This window comes from Suricata suricatta, chromosome 5 (assembly GCF_006229205.1).
Source record: "Suricata suricatta isolate VVHF042 chromosome 5, meerkat_22Aug2017_6uvM2_HiC, whole genome shotgun sequence".
In the NCBI taxonomy this organism is placed as follows: domain Eukaryota; kingdom Metazoa; phylum Chordata; class Mammalia; order Carnivora; family Herpestidae; genus Suricata; species Suricata suricatta.
This window is the reverse complement of record NC_043704.1, coordinates 170,663-186,202: the sequence shown is the minus strand read 5'-3', so window position 1 is coordinate 186,202 and position 15,540 is coordinate 170,663. Positions and strand designations below refer to the sequence as shown.

The following is a 15,540-nucleotide window of genomic DNA, read 5'->3' as shown; positions in this document are numbered from 1 at the left end:
GCAGGTGTGTGCAGCTAGTGGTGCAGGTGAGTGTGTAGGTGTGTGCAGCTAGTGGTGCAGGTGAGCGTGCAGGTGCCACGCTCGCCTGCAGGGCTGGAATTGCTTGTGTCAGTTTTTGGAGCCATAACGTTCATTTTTGATGCCCATGGAGCCTAAGATACACATGTGAAGGGGGTTGTTTGGGAGTGAAAAGGTTCAGAGGATGAGTCTGAAATTGAGTTAGAATAAAAATACATTTTTCATTAAATATAAGCAGTATCCATTACTAGTAATGGGGAGGAAACTACTTAATTTCATCAGATACTAGGAAGTAGTGACGTATCTTTGGAAGAAGAAAAATCAGAGTCTCCAGCTGGCAGACCCTGACCCGAACTGTGACCCTGGATCCTTCTGAGGTGCTTAGAGGCAGACTAGACCCTCTATGTCACCCCTGCTCCCCACAGTACTTTCTATCAAAACTCCCACTTGACATTAGGGCAGAGTTGTGTCCTGTTCTGGCTAGAAAAGAAGTGTCCGGGGAGACAGGGAGACAGAGAGACAGAGGTGGGCGCCCCAGGCCCTTCTGGCGCAGGTGGACAGGGCACCGCCGAGGCTCTCGGGCCACGGAAGTAACACGCAGCTGCTGCAGCGGCCGGCCTGACCTTCCCCGTGCCCTCTCTCACAGCGTCTACTCCGGTCACCAGTCGGTCCTGGTGCCCCCGCTGGAGCTGGAGAGCAACGTGTCCCTGTGGCTGTCAGCCGTCAGCCAGTACAAGGCCCGCGTCACCTTCTGCTCCTACTCAGTGATGGAAATGTGCACCAAGGGCCTGGGCGCGCAGACCGGCGTCCTCAGGGTGAGTGCCCAGCCCTGCCTGCCTCCAAGGCCTGCCCAGCACCCTGCTTTCCTTCATCTCAAAGTGCCCAAACCAGGGGCTCCTGCGTTGGTTCGCAACTGGGCCCCAGGAACCTTTAAAACAGACTCCCAGGATCCGTTCAAGCTGCCTGTGGAAACAAAACCCTTTCTAGGAGTTGAACTGCACTGGCTCCATGCGCCCTCTTCCCTACAGCCCTAGAGGCCACTCCCTTCATCCACACACCCCACACAGCAAAGGAGGGTGTGAGACCCAGGCAGGGGTGCTGGGCTGGGGGGGAGGCTCCATACTAGCTCTGAGCAGCGCACCTCAGGGTCCCCTGGGGCCTGGGGTGGAGCCAGAGCTGTGTGTAGGGGCGGGAGCTGCCTGGATGACAGGAGCGGGTGTGGGGTGGGCACCCCGGAGTTGGCACCCTCCAGTGCATCCAGAGTGAGGACCCTGAGGAACCGGGACCGGCTGGGGAGGCGAGGTCTGCATCTTGGTTGCCCTGGGTCTCTGGGACTGGCCTCCCCACCCCTCCGCCGCCCCTGCCACCGGCCCACCCGTCTGCCTGCAGACGAAGGGGGTGAACCTGTCCTGCGTCCGGACCTGCATGGTGGTGGCTGAGGAGCGGCCCAGGATCGCGCTCACACAGTCCTTCTCCAAGCTGTTCAAGGACCTGGGGCTGCCGGCACGCGCCGTGAGCACCACGTTTGGGTGCAGGGTCAACGTGGCCATCTGCCTCCAGGTAAGGCCTGCACCGGGCCTCCTGATGTCCTCACCCTCCGTGCGTGCGCTGTCCTGCCTGCTTGCCCTCTGAGCGCTTGGTGTTTCGCCTACACGTGACTGGTAGGCCTTGTGAGCCAGGAGATTGTGTCTTAAAAGATGTTCTAGTCTCCTTGATGCACAAAGGATGAACTTGGAAACAACACGAGTTGTTCCTGAACAGTGACTACTAACTTACTGGGAAAAATCTCAAAGGATACAGTATACAGCTAATTATTTCAAGCAAGATAAACTTATTAAGACAGCAATTTTAAATTGAAACATTAATTAATGTGATTTGTATTGCCCCAAATCCATTTTTGAAACATGAAGGTATTTTATGTATTAAAAGGAAACACAAAGTTTCAGAAATTCAATAGCTCACTATAGGGCTGTTTACTGCTTCTTCAGATGACTGGCTATTGGCCAGATTTGGTGCTAGTATCTCCATTTCCCTTCTTTCTAAAAACCTACCGAATGCCTTACTCCACGAAGTGGTTCGGGAACCACAGGGCAGAAGAGGCATCACAAGCCAGAGTGGGCCCAGGGCCCGGGCTGTTGGTGGCTTCCGGAGCCTCTGCTCGGCCCTGGGCCTCGGCCCACGGCACACCTGCCGGGCACCGGGCGGGTCTTACATGCAGAGACTGTCCTGTTTTCCTGGCGTTTCTGCTGCTGTCCTCTCACCTTGAACACTGCTATCCTCTCCAAGCCACAGACCCTCGCTGTGCAGCAGAAAGGTGCGCCAGGGTCCCCTCCTAATGGCCCTCTCTGGCGTAGAAAGTACAACTGAGTCCCAGGCTGCTGATGCAGCGTTAGCGGCTGCAAGTGAAGACCTTAGCGTCTGCTCAGCAGTTACTCGATACTTGAAGGCGTCTGTCCTACGGTCGGCACGTGGGATGCCAATATGATTGCGAAAATCTTAATGGGTTGTTCATGTTTGCGCTTTGAGATGCAGTGACGTATTTTGCTTTCTCTTACTGTGTGTTTCTCACGTGGCCTGTTGCTTTCTGTTTGTGTTTCCTGTGGCTGTCTCCTCCCTGTCTCGCTCTGCTGGCCTTCTTTGCCTCTGTCAGCCCAACAGGCTGGGAAAGCTGGCTGAGCAGGTATGACCTTGACCTCAACCTCAAGGCACCTCTGTGCTTCCCCCATGAGTTCATGTGACCTTCTTGTGAATTCCAGACAAATACGTGTTCCTTTTGCTGTCTGACTTTGCTCACAGTGGATATTATTGACACGTTATAAAAGGTCCCTTGAAACCAAATATAAGAGCAAAGCTATTTTCAAAAGAATTTAACAGTCTAACAGCCCTGGAGTTACCTCTGGAGGAAGGGCACTGTTTGGTCTCAAAAACAGCATTTTTGTTTTAATTCCAGGGCAGACATAGGTTATTCTAGCTGGCATCTTCAGACAGTGATACGGAGCAGTGCCCACTTAACTCGGTGTTCCTTTTCGATTCCATGGGACGTACAGCATCCTCGGCAGGACCGGTGCCGAGTGTCTGATGAGAGGCGGGGAGATGTCCTTCGGTCTGGCCCCTGGCCACTGCCGTGCTCAGCCCTCAGGAGAACGCAGTTGGCTGGCAAGAGGCCAGGCCCCATCTGACGGCTGGTGAAAAGCTTTCCAGAATCTACGGTGGTATTTTCACCAGGCACAGAGAATAGGGACTAGCAGGAACAGAAAGCTGTCAGAACAGACACGTAAAATTGTAGGATTTGAGATTTCCATTCAGTGTTATTGGACAAGTCTCTCAGTGCTGTCGGGCCACATAGATGTTTGGACAGAAGGCATCCGTGCCCCTGGGCACGCTCAGTGCCTTGAGCAAATCTGCTGCCTCCCTGGGCATCCCCTGAGGGCCCAGGAGGAGCTGTCACACAGCTGTGCCCGTGTAGCTGCAGATGTGCTCCTGAAAACGAGACGATGGGAGACCCTCTGCTGCTCTCTCTTCCAGGGCACGGCCGGCCCGGACCCCACCACCGTCTACGTGGACATGAGGGCACTGCGCCATGACAGGTGAGGGCCCGCCACACCCGTAGGCGGCGTTCTGCAGGCTGGGGGGCCCTGGTGTCGGCAGCTGGCTGGCCGGGTCCCGTGGGGGGGCCTGGGCTTCCTGTTCCCCGTGTCAGCCCAGCTCGGGCCGCGTATTGTAGCTGCCGCTCCCACGGCCAGGAGGGGCGAGCTCAGGTGCGGGCCCTCGGCTTGTGTCTTCCTGTGGGACAGAAAACAGGTAAACCAGACAAGGCAGCGATGTTTTCCACAGGACACATTTTAAGACAGGACTTAGTTTTCACATCAGAAAATGGGCACTGGGGGGCCACGGTATCTACCTGTGGGTCTGGGTCCCTCCCAGCTCTGAAGCTTCATCCTGGCTCTGGATCCTCACCCGGGGCCACGCTGCAGCTTGAAGTAAGCCGTGGTGGGGCTTCCCCGGGCGGGGCCAGCTGGGCCAGGGAGGGCCCCAGAGAAGCCTGGAGCGAGCCGCTGCCCCAGTGGTGGCCCTGCAAGCCAGGCAGCTGGGGCTCGTGCACATGGAGCTGGGGGTCCCTGCCCCATGGCCACAGCAAGGTCATGAGCAAAAGCCTGCAGGTGTGATGTTGTCTACAGACTGATCGTTTCTGATTACATCTCCCTTGTTAATTTTTAGGGTACGTTTGGTAGAACGGGGTTCTCCGCACAGTCTGCCATTGACGGAGTCTGGAAAGGTAGCAGAAGCTGGGACGTACACCCAGGTCCTTTCTTATGTGAGCCCCTGGTGGGTGCCAAGGGCTAAAAATGTCCCGAAGGACACAGGTCGACCGTGGTTGGGGCTGGGCTGATGCAGAGTGCTCGTCTCCTCACCACTAGCACACATGAGGACACCTCTGAGCTAACGCCCAGAACGGGAGGGCTTTGGGTACAGATGCCCAGAAGGGTCTCCCACTGTGGCGCTTGAGGCCATGGGCCCGTTGGGCCAGGGCCTGATGCCTTCCGGGGTATCTGGAGAGCAGGCATCCTCAGAGTCAGGGAAAGTTTGAGGGAAAGAACACCCACACGGCCCTGTCAGGCAGACTGATGAAGACGGGGGATATGGCCTGGGTGCTGACTAAGCCTCTGGGCACTAGGGGACAGCAGGGTTGAGGGTGGGGCTGCGCCCAGCGTGGCCAGGAACAGACAGCCCCCAGTAAGGGCTTCCCCCGGCTCCTGTGGCCCCTCCGTGGTAGGCTTGAGAGCACAGGGAGCGGCCTGCCCCGTGCCCGCACCATCCCAGCGGCGAGAGATGGAGATTGGCATGGCCCATGCAGCCTGGAAGGGCCGCCCCAGCTCTGCTCACACACCCCGAGGGTCGCTGCTGCCTCTAGGGAGGCAGGGCCAGCCCATGGGCCTATGGAGGGGGTGGTGTGGAGGGCGCATGGTCAGGCATCTGAGGAGGGCCAGCCACGGAGACAGGCAAAAGGCTCAGCTGTTGCAAAGGTTCCAGAGCGAAAGTGTGACTGGAGCTGGGCTGGGGGACAGGTGGGAGGGTGACCATGGGCAGCAGGGCCTGTCTGCATCCATACCTTCCTGCGACCCCTTGACCCTTCCCACCTGCCTGGAGGTCCCCACTGACCTGGTTCACGCGTGAGACAGAACAGGTGTCTGGATCTGACCAGGGCCCAGGCACGGGGTTCCCTGAGCTGAGGCACCTCCCCTGGAATGTTCTTCATGACCTCTGAGCCAGCCGTGCCCTCACAGTTAGTTAGCTTCCCAGTGCGGGACTGGGGCTCATGGGGCCAACACACAGAGCCCTTGCAGGCAGGCGTGGTGCGTGGACAGCACCCCACACGGGAGCCCGACAAGGGGCGGGCTGTCCTCTTGTGTCCTTACTGAAAGACCCCGGGTACGGCAGACGCTTACAGACACAAACCCTCCTCACCCCCTTGACATCCGAAGTAGGGTCTGTTCTAGGAATGGGGATAACTTTGCTAAGATCCACTATTTATTTTATCTATTAAAAAGTCGCTTCTGGGGGCACTTGGGTGGCTCAGTCCATTGCGTATCCAAGTCTTGATCTCAGCTCAGGTCTTGATCTCAGAGTCATGAGTTCAAGCCTTGCGTTGGGCTCTGCACTGGGCATGAAACCTACTTGAAAAAAAAGAAAGTCTCTTATTTCTGTTAAAATTCAAGGTCAGGTTTAGATCGGCTTCTAACCCTCCTAATCATTCACACGTGCACGACGGTTTCCTTCCAGATCCTCCCTGGGGTGAAGGTCATTATCGCGCACACAGAGACCAAAGGACCCCTTGGAGACTCACACCTGGGAGAGGTAAGGCGAGGGGGCCGGAGCCCCCATGGCCTCAGCAGCTGCCCCTTCCCCTCGTCCTGCTCCCTCCCAGAGTCAGGAATTCTCAGCCGAGGATTTTGGGTCCCACAGGATGAAGCCCACCCCGCGGCTGCCCTCCAGCAAAGGGAAACCTTGAGTTCTGTAGGCACAGGGGCCTGAGGGCCCGCCCAGACACTGCAGCTCCCCTTGAAAAGTAGTCCCTGAGGGAGGCTGGGAGGAAGGGTCCTCGATGGCCTGCGGATGCAGGCTTTGCAGGAGTGCATGGAGGTGGGTCTAGAGTAACTCGGGGCAGGGGGAACTGTCTCCCGGGGGCCTATTAGAGACCTGAGTTGGTCTGTTTTGATGGGGTTCAGGCCCGCAGGGATGCTGGGGAACCAATGCCCTGGCACCACGAGTGCACAGGGACCCTTGTGGTCCTGGCGGATGGGGTTCAGGAGTATTTACACAGGGCCTCCCAGTGTGCAGGGCTGGGTGTGGGGCGTCCCCTCCGCCATCCCTCTAGCTGGACAGCTGGACCCAGGCCTGTTAGGGCAACAGACTGCCCCCAAGATGGTCACGGAGGGTCTGCACCAGGCTGGGAACCCACCTCGTCTTTCAGATGCCGTCTGTGTCTAGAGCCAGGCGCTCAGTCTAGGGTGCAGACTGTGGGTCCTGGATGAGCCCAGTGTGTGGAAGGACGCCCTAGGGGACCCCACAACACTCTGGGTACTGCTAGCACGGGTGTGGCCGACAAGGGCGCACGGGTGTGTGCGGACTTAGCAAGTCTGCAGGGGAAGTGTAATGGCCGAGCCCGCTCAGCCCTGTGAGCCCGAGCTCGCCCCTTCACCTGCCGCTGACGGTCTTTCTCACCGTCAACAGTAGTTTGATGCGAGCAGTGGGGAGGCGCCTCTGTCATCCGCGTTGCAGAGATCCCCCCCCAGCAACATACACCGGTGACTCCCAGCACGGAGGAGGGGGCGCTTTGCTCGGAGAGAAAAGTTGCTTGTTTGCTTTCTGTGCCTGAAGTTTAATTTGAGCCACAGGACGAGAGACACTGAAGACAGCCCCCTCCTCCCGGCCATTGTTCCGTGTTTTGTAAACACTCTGGGCCAGTGTGTCTCATGGTAGAGCCTGTGCGCAGTGTTTGTGCCGCACCAACATTCTTGCCCCCTGGACCCCACCAGATCTGGGTGAGCAGCCCCCACAACGCCACCGGCTACTACACCGTCTACGGGGAGGAGGCGCTCCACGCCGACCACTTCAGTGCCCGGCTGAGTTTTGGAGACACACAGACCATTTGGGCAAGGACTGGCTACCTCGGTTTCCTTCGAAGAACAGAGCTCACTGATGCCAGTGGAGGTGAGGGTGACCTTTAACCCCCTGCACACGGGCCATGTGTCCTGGGGTGTGTCCACACCGAGCAGGAGGTCTGCTGCTGTGGCCCCCGAGTCTGCCGTTCATGCCCCAGCAGCTCAGGGATCCTGCCGACCCCCCTCACCCTGCGCTGTGAGCGTGCATCTTCAGGCGGGGGCACGACGGCCACGCTCTGACAGCAGTCTTCTCTGAAGATCACTGTTTCTCCACCGCGGCTGTCCCTCGCTGGCCTTGGACCCTCGGCCTCCGCTGAGGATGTGAGGGTGTTGGTGATCAGGCCATCGTGCCCTCCCCTTGCATCAGCTTGAACGTTGCAGAGTCCCTTAGGCCACGGCAGGTTGACCAGATCAAGTCAGAACTTCTGGTGTCCCTACAGATGCGGTTTTCTTTCCGGAGATGGTACAGATTATTTCAGGATCTGTGTTCACACACTGACGTGCCTTTGCTGAGGTGTTCCTGGCTGCAGAGGCGCCCTCCCAAGGAACTGAGGGGACGCCACCGCTTTCGGGCCTCTGCATGGCTCCCCTGGCCGGGGGCTCAGTTGTCACGTGCTGCTTGGACAGTGAGCCCCCGGCCCACAGAGCGCAGTTCAGGGCAGACGTGGCTATGCGGAAGGTGCCCGGGGCTGCCTGGGTGCCCTTCTGAAGGGTGTGCACCATGTTCACAGAGCGACACGATGCGCTGTACGTGGTCGGCTCCCTGGATGAGACGCTGGAGCTGAGGGGCATGCGCTACCACCCCATCGACATCGAGACGTCCGTGGTCCGAGCCCACAGGAGCATCGCCGAGTGGTGAGGGCCGCGTCCCGCCCCGCCCGTCCAGCCTTTCCTCTGGGGCAGAGGCAGGGACCGCGGGCCCTTGCCCAGTCGCCTCTGTCGCTGCAGACCCTCTCCACAGGGAGGGTGCTGGTGGACACCTGCCTCTCTGGCAGCAGACCCCAAGCCCCTCTCATTTCCTGACCAGTCTTAAACCAAGAGTCTCATCTCTACAGTAGTTATCCTGAAGTGTTTCTACTTTTAATGCAAAATTTTAAATTTAAATGGTCGTGCCTCATAATTTCTTCACGTTGTAGGGAGCTTGAATTGGGACACATAGAGCTCTCAACCTCAAATAATACTATTGGTTCTTATCAAGGACTTCAATTAGAATAAAGATTCCTATAAAACACATTCAGCCTAACCTTTAAATCATGTTAGTCAATAGTGTAACATCAACCACTCTGTACTTGGCACGATTTCCCACCTGTCCGTTTGTCCCCAGAAGCCTGTGCCCACCCTGTGTGTGACACCATCTGTCCTCTCCTTGCAGTGCTGTGTTCACCTGGACCAACCTGCTGGTGGTCGTGGTGGAGCTGGACGGGCTGGAGCAGGATGCACTGGACCTGGTGGCCCTGGTGACGAACGTTGTGCTGGAGGAGCATCACCTGGTCGTGGGTGTGGTGGTCATTGTGGACCCAGGCGTGATCCCCATCAACTCCCGGGGCGAGAAGCAGCGCATGCACCTGCGTGATGGCTTCCTGGCCGACCAGCTGGACCCCATCTACGTCGCCTACAATATGTGAGCACGGCCCGTCGACCCCGCATTCCCGACACGAGCGCGGTCTCGGCCGCCGGGTGCGGGAGCCCGTCGGAGGTGTTGGGACTCGTGAAGACACCACACTGTCTGCAGCCATCAGGAGAAAAGACTAGTCTTCACGGAACGCTGTGTGTGCACTCTGCTTTTACGGATCCAGCCCCAGGATCCCCAAATCTCATCTTAGGAACCACTTCCTGACTATTTGAAGAAACGTTTTCATCTTTGAGGACCTTTGTCAGTACTTGAACAGGGGGGTGCCCGTGAGGGGCCTGGCGTGGCTGCGGCGAGGGGTCGGGAGCAGTCTGCTGTGCTGCGAGTTTGCACTTGTTTTAGGCTAAAAATAATAGTTCTTGTTTTTAAAAATGCAATTATTTATTCCCACTTCACATGACAACTTCATGTATAGAATTCATGCCAGAAATAACTTGAGGCCCCTGGGGAGGAGCAGAGTGATGGAGGGAGGGAGACCTGGCCCGCCCGCCCTGCTCCCAGACCCGAGGCCCCGCTGTGGCCACATGGCACTGCCTTTGCTAGTTTCGTTATTGAAACAGGTGTGCCCGGTTTTCTGCGTTTGTCGTCACGAATACTCAGTAAGTGCCATTTGGGGCCATCAGCTCGGATGCTGTGTTTGGGGAAGACAAACCAGCATTTAGTCTTAAACGACTGTCCCGGGTGTGTAACTTCATGCTGTGCAGTTACAGTACGTGCTGTCAGAAGTCCGCAATATGAGTTCTTCTCAGCACATGCAATTGTGTTGAACTGTTGTTTTTATTACAGTTCAACAGACTTGGAGACACTGGTGGCAGCGTCTGAGGCTTTCAGGTCGTCAGTGCTATTTGCTGAGCGCCCTGCATGCAGCCTGGGGGCCGTGGAGAGACCCCCGCCCGCCCCGGTGTTCACAGTTTGAATTGTGTGCCTATAAAACTTGGCCAAACCATATTCAGTTATTTTATTCAAACTTGAAGCTGACTGATGTAATATAATATAGTAAACCTAAACCAGAGAAGAGAATGTAAAATCCTTTACATACTTTTAAGAATTTGAAGCAAAGCTTAAATCTTAAGACAGATTATTTTTATATGGCTATTAAAGACTGTGTTATGAAGTTGTGGGGTTTTGGGGGATTGAGGGTGGGAGAGTTTTTGAATTATGCATGCTTCCTAGGGACAACCAGGTTTTTCAGGAATTAGCCTGGAACAGTGCCTAACAAAGCTGTTATTAATTCTCTACCATTTTAAAGTCACCACCAAATGGGTCTGGCTAAGTGGGCAGACTGTCACATCCTACTCATGTTTGGCTACAGATAGCACGCGCATAGTAGTCCCGTGGCTGCGGCGTCGAGCTGGGGCCGGCATGTTACAGCGCACTGGGGTTCTGATAGCCCTGTTGTAATTATGTCCATAATCTCCGTACCTTATTGTTTGACATACAGAGGTCCTAGCTGCGGACGAATGGACATTCCTTATAACAGAATGGCCAACAGGGAAAACTACCTAATCCTAATCTTAATGTTGTAGTTTTATAGCAAACAAATCCTGTAAAACTTTTGTATTGAAAGGTCAGTGGCAGTCAGACAAGGTGTCTTGTAAATTCAGATTTAAGAAGCACATTAAAATGTTTTAAAATTACTCTCTTAGGAATTCTGTATATCACACTAAAATTTTTTTATATCATTATGTTAATAAAAGGTATTGTTTGTAATTCTGCGCTTTGGAATGTGTGAACATGTTTTTTAAATTACTCCAAATAGGATGTATTTTATCATGCGTTCTTTTTTCTGAATATAAACACATTTATGCTTCTAGCATAAAATCTACAAAGCACATTCAAGTGTAAAGAAGAAAATTAAGATCTCATATAATCCTACCTCTGACTAATCACAGCATTAGTGTTTAATAAAAATCATTTCAGGAATTTTTTTTTGAAGATTTTTGCAAAATTAGGATCATATGCTTTTATATTAGCTTTTGTACTTAATAAATTATAGACTTTTAAATCTGCTACATATATTCTTCTACATGTTTTAACAACTGTGTCTTGCGGGTGTGCTGTGACTGGAGTCACTCTTGCTGTCCACACTGGCGGTGCCGAGTCCTCACACGTCTGCGGGGACAGGTGGGCCTCGGCGCAGGGCCTACAGGCAGAGGGGACAGGTCAGAGTCCACGCCCTGTGTGATGCTTCAGTGCCTTCTGCCCTCCAGAAGGGTGGAAAGGCCTCTTCCAACAGCCTGACAGATTAAAATATGTCCTTGCCAAATTGACAGTCAAGTAAGTGGCAAGTCTAAGTCGTGTTAAGTGTGTTTTCATGCGTCGTTTTTATTTCTCATTTGTATTCAGATCCAGCAATTGTTACTGTACTCCAAGGTTTTTGGTTGATTCATAGGAACCATTTTACATTAAGAAGTATCACGTCCAGGGGCGCCTGGGTGGCTCAGTCAGTTAAGCCTCCAACTTTGGCTCAGGTCATGATTTTACAGTTTGTGAGTTGGGGCCCCGCATCAGGCTCTAGGCTGATAGCTGAATTTCAGATTCTGTGTCTCCTTCTCTCTCTCTCCGTCCCTCCTCTCACACTGTCTCTCTCTCAAAAATAAACTTTTTTTTAATTAAAAAAAATTTAGAACGTTTGGGGGCACCTAGGCAGCTCAGTCGGTTAAACATCTGACTTTAGCTCAGGTCATGATTTTATGATTTGTGAATTTGAGCGTCGTGTGGGGCTCCTTACTGACAGTGGGGAGCCTGTTTGGGATTCTCTGCCCTTCCCTGACTCATGCTTTCTCTCTCTCTCAAAATAAATAACAATAAATTATAATGTGAGCAAGGGAGAGGCAGAGAAGGAGGGAGAGAGAGAGAACCCCAAGTCTTTGGGGCCCTACACGGGACCCAAACCCCCAAAATGCGAGATCATGACTGAGCTGAAATCAAGAGTCGGGCACCCAACCAACTGAGCCACCCAGGCGCCTCTTACATTGTTTTTTAAATGTTCTAATTATTTTATGCAAACTATGTCTATTTGTGCTTCGTTTCAGATTATGAAAAGAGCTCATTTGTTTCACAGGAAGGTCAGCGCAGCCATCACCTCTTCTTCCACAGGCCACCTTGGGGAGTGGAGACGCCACGGAGGGTCCTGGGGCCTGATCCCTCGCTCGGCTCGTAAGCCGGTGGTTCCGCGCCAGGAGAGGCAAGCTGACAAGACCCGAGGGCGCTGCCCTGCCTCCACTGGCCGGTGCGTCCAAAGGCAGGCATGTCGCTTGGCAGTGCCGTTGCTCCCGGTGAGGGCGCGTGGGGCAGGCCGAGGCCAAGGACAGGCTGGCCCCCCGCCCCCACGTGGGATCTGTGTGCTCTCCCTCGGACACTCCTGGCCCGCCAAGAACAACGGAAAGGGGTTAATGTGGGAAACTAAGGCAAATAAAAAATTAAATTCCCTTACTGCCTACAGCCCATTGACCAGCCCCAGAAACCGGCAGACCTCCCTCTAGGAGCTCAGCTGCCTCCATGATGACGCTTCGCTGGAGGCAAAAGGGAATCTTGCCTCAACATTATCCCAACGCCCAGGATCCTGTAAGTCTACTTCCTTGACCTCAACTGCCCCACGCTATATGCTGGCGGTCATACTCCAGGCTTGTGGCCCCCTGAAGGGTCTCATGACTCAGATTTTACTAAAAAGTAATAAATGACATTTCCTAACAGCTAGCCCCTGGAGGTCCTAAAAACCTTGTTTCCAAAATTCCTTAGAGGCTTACGCTGTCCCTGACCCGCTCCCGACCTTAGGGTGCATAATCAGTCACTCCTCGAAACCCCAGCACGGCTCTTTCTGCCCACGGTCTGTCCCCCTGCTCTAATAAAATCACCTTTTTGCCCTAAAGATGTCTTCCAAGACTTATTTCTTGGCTGTCAGCCCTGAACCCCACCCCAAGCCCCATCAGCTGGCATCCAATGTGGGGCTTCGAGTCTTTTCATGTGGACTCTGAGCCGGTGCAAACTTGGTGAGTAATTCCTTTTCCTTCCTTTACTCCCATTTCAGAGGCTTTTCAGGAAGCACCGTCTTATTGGAACACTGTTGCGTCAGTTACTCAGGCCACAGTTTTCGAGCCTGTGGCTACTCTGTGGGAAAGAGGACGCCTGCCTCTTGGCTGGAAGTTAGTGCCCCCGCCAGAATGGTAATAAGACCCAGAAACTCGATGCCCTCTCTTCATTCTTGTCGTTCTACAAAATTGTCTATCTTGGTCACAGGACAGCCACCTGAGTCACCGGGACGGCTGCCAATCTTAAGACTCCCGTGTGACGTTTCCTCCTCATTGGTCTAATGTGATCCCCTCCACACCCCTGGTCTAGCCGCTTCTGGCCATGGGCCGCCACTGGGCTCATTGAAACCAGAATTCGATTGAATTAAAACCCAACCAAGGAAGGTCACCTGGGCAGCTCAGTCGGTTAAGCATCTGACTTTGGCTCAGGTCATGATCTCACGGTTGGTGGGTTTGAGCCCCGCATCAGGATCTGTGCAGACAGCTCAGAGCCTGCAACCTACTTCAGATTTTGTGTCTCCCTCTTCTCTCTCTGCCCATCCTCACTTGCACTCAGTCTCTCAAAAACAAACAAACATAAAAAATAAAAAATAAATTTTAAAAAGATGCAGAGTTTCCATCCTTGAGGCCCCAAGTGAGTGGCGTTTGCTCCGGCTGAAGCCAGGAGCTGGTTTTCCCTGGCAATGCCTGAGACAGGTCACTCCCCCCAGCTGCAGCCTCTCCCCTGCCCACCTGGGGACCTGCGGCAGCTTCTGGGCTTTCCGACCCGCACTGCCAGCCAGGAGCTGTGTGGGCACATTAACCACCCATTCCCGAAACTAGACGTAGCCTGCTGGTGAGGGCGGGTCACCCCCAGCTAAGGTCAGACTAGGACGATGGCATTTTACAACCTGGAATGAGGAGTAGTTGGTGCCAGGAAGCCCCCAGGAGCCCTGGAGGTGGCTGTGCAGACATGCTGGGGAGCAGGCTCCCTCTTGTGGTGAAGGAGCCCCCGCGCATGTGGGGGTCACCAGAGACTCATCAGCCGCCCTGGCAGGCTTGTGGGGGGCCAGCACACTCCCGTTGTTCCTGTCTGGTCTGCAAGCCTGGTGGACATCCAGGAACTGAATCACCTTGACATTCTCGGATCCAAGTGGTCAGGGAGGAACTAGCAGGGACTGGGCTTCGGGCTGGCGCAGCAGGGCTGTCCTCTAGTGATGCACGCACCCCATGTGCACCGCAGCCCCGCGCCCCGCGCCGGCCCCTCCCTGTCCCGCGCCGACCCCTTCGTGCGAGGCGTGTGCCCACCCCGCCGAGCCTGACGGCCATGGTGCACCCTCTGGGCCTGCCGGGGCTGCTCCTCGTCCTGTGCCCCCCGCGCCCCCGCCCCGGCCATCCCGGACCCGCTGTCCTGGGGGCCTGTGGCGGGCCTTCCTCCAGAGCAGCCCCTCCCACCCTCCTCTTCTCGGTGAAGGGACTTCCCGGTGTTACCGGACCTGCCTGTGGTTCCACACCCTGCGCGTCCTGAATTCAATTCCTCTGCCATTTTCGTTTTCCTTTTCTTTTCTTCTTTTCGAGAGAGAGCGCGCGTGTGGGAGAGGGGCAGAGGGAGAGAGAGAGAGAGAGAGGAGAGAGAGAGAGAGGAGAGAGAGAGAGAGAGAGAGGGAGAGAGAGAGAGGAGAGAGAGAGAGAGAGAGAGAGGAGAGAGAGAGAGAGAGAGAGGAGAGAGAGAGAGGGAAAATCTCAAGCAGGCTCTGCGCCCAGCCACGACCCTAGGATCACAACCTGACCTGAAATCGAGTTGGTTGTTCAACCGACTGAGCCCCTCCAGGCTCCCTATCCTCTGCCATTCTTAAATAAACCCATCTTGCTGGTGATTTTACTGGCTGTCTTATTTTCAAGGTCAACAACCGTGAGGCTCTATGAGGCCCGGATGGTGGGACAAGCAGGTGCCACTGACCAAGTGGGAAGGAAACCTGCCAGAGCACAAAAGACCGTCCCAGAAGCTGCCTGAGACGGGGCTCCTGCTTCACGGGAGGTGGGGGAGGGTGGGGGGGCCGGAAAAAGTGGGGAGGCTGGGTGGGGGGGGCAAGCCAGCGGCAGGGGGTAGGGGAGGGGACCCCGGAGATGGTCCCTATGTGCTGGCTTCAGTCCCCAGCTCTAAACGCCAGGGCTGCCACTTTCATCTCAGCTTCTACTCAGCCCACGCAGGCACGCCCCTCCCCGCGCCCGCCCCCTGGGCACGTGACCCGCCGGACCAATCACGGCTCGGCTGGCAGGGATTCGTCAGTTAGTGCCGGGAGGTCACCTGACGCCCACCGGGCTGGAAGTTCCCAGCCGGAGCCTGAGGCCGGTAGTTGTCCTCACCGGTTCTGCCCTGCCCCTCAGCTGCCCTCTTCACCCCCCACCTCAACCCTCACCCTCACCCCTACCTCATCACACGCCTCCTCCCCACTCCTGCTTCCCCTCTTCCTCACCCCCACCTTTCCTCACCACGCACCTCCTCACCCCTTTCTCATCACACCCCTCCTCACCACTCCTGCCCCCTCTCTCCTCGCCCCTCACTCTCACCCCTACCTCATAACACGCCTCCTCACCACTTCCACTTTTCCTCTTACTCATCCCCACTCCACCCCTAACTCACTTCAACCTCCCCTCCTCCTCACTCCTACCTCACATTTCACTCTTCCCTCCTCTCTCCTCACCCCTCCACCTCACC

General features: G+C 55.3%; 1 protein-coding gene and 1 long non-coding RNA gene across 2 annotated transcripts in view; both read left to right on the top strand.

Moving 5' to 3' along the window:
* DIP2A (disco interacting protein 2 homolog A) overlaps nucleotides 1–10,526 on the top strand; it is a gene marked incomplete at its 5' end in the record, with an annotated part of 87,019 nt that extends 76,493 nt beyond the window's left edge. The window contains 8 exons of the mRNA XM_029940585.1: nucleotides 665–833; nucleotides 1,408–1,578; nucleotides 3,544–3,605; nucleotides 4,237–4,294; nucleotides 5,800–5,874; nucleotides 7,056–7,230; nucleotides 7,913–8,036; nucleotides 8,554–10,526. Coding sequence (XP_029796445.1) covers nucleotides 665–833; nucleotides 1,408–1,578; nucleotides 3,544–3,605; nucleotides 4,237–4,294; nucleotides 5,800–5,874; nucleotides 7,056–7,230; nucleotides 7,913–8,036; nucleotides 8,554–8,806 — 1,087 coding nt within the window. The remainder of the gene's footprint in view (nucleotides 1–664; nucleotides 834–1,407; nucleotides 1,579–3,543; nucleotides 3,606–4,236; nucleotides 4,295–5,799; nucleotides 5,875–7,055; nucleotides 7,231–7,912; nucleotides 8,037–8,553) is intronic.
* Nucleotides 10,527–11,769: 1,243 nt separating this feature from the next.
* On the top strand, nucleotides 11,770–13,240 carry LOC115291368. The gene is made up of 3 exons (XR_003908406.1): nucleotides 11,770–12,043; nucleotides 12,257–12,378; nucleotides 12,842–13,240. It is a non-coding gene; the product is annotated as an uncharacterized LOC115291368 (long non-coding RNA).
* Nucleotides 13,241–15,540: the final 2,300 nt, after the last annotated feature.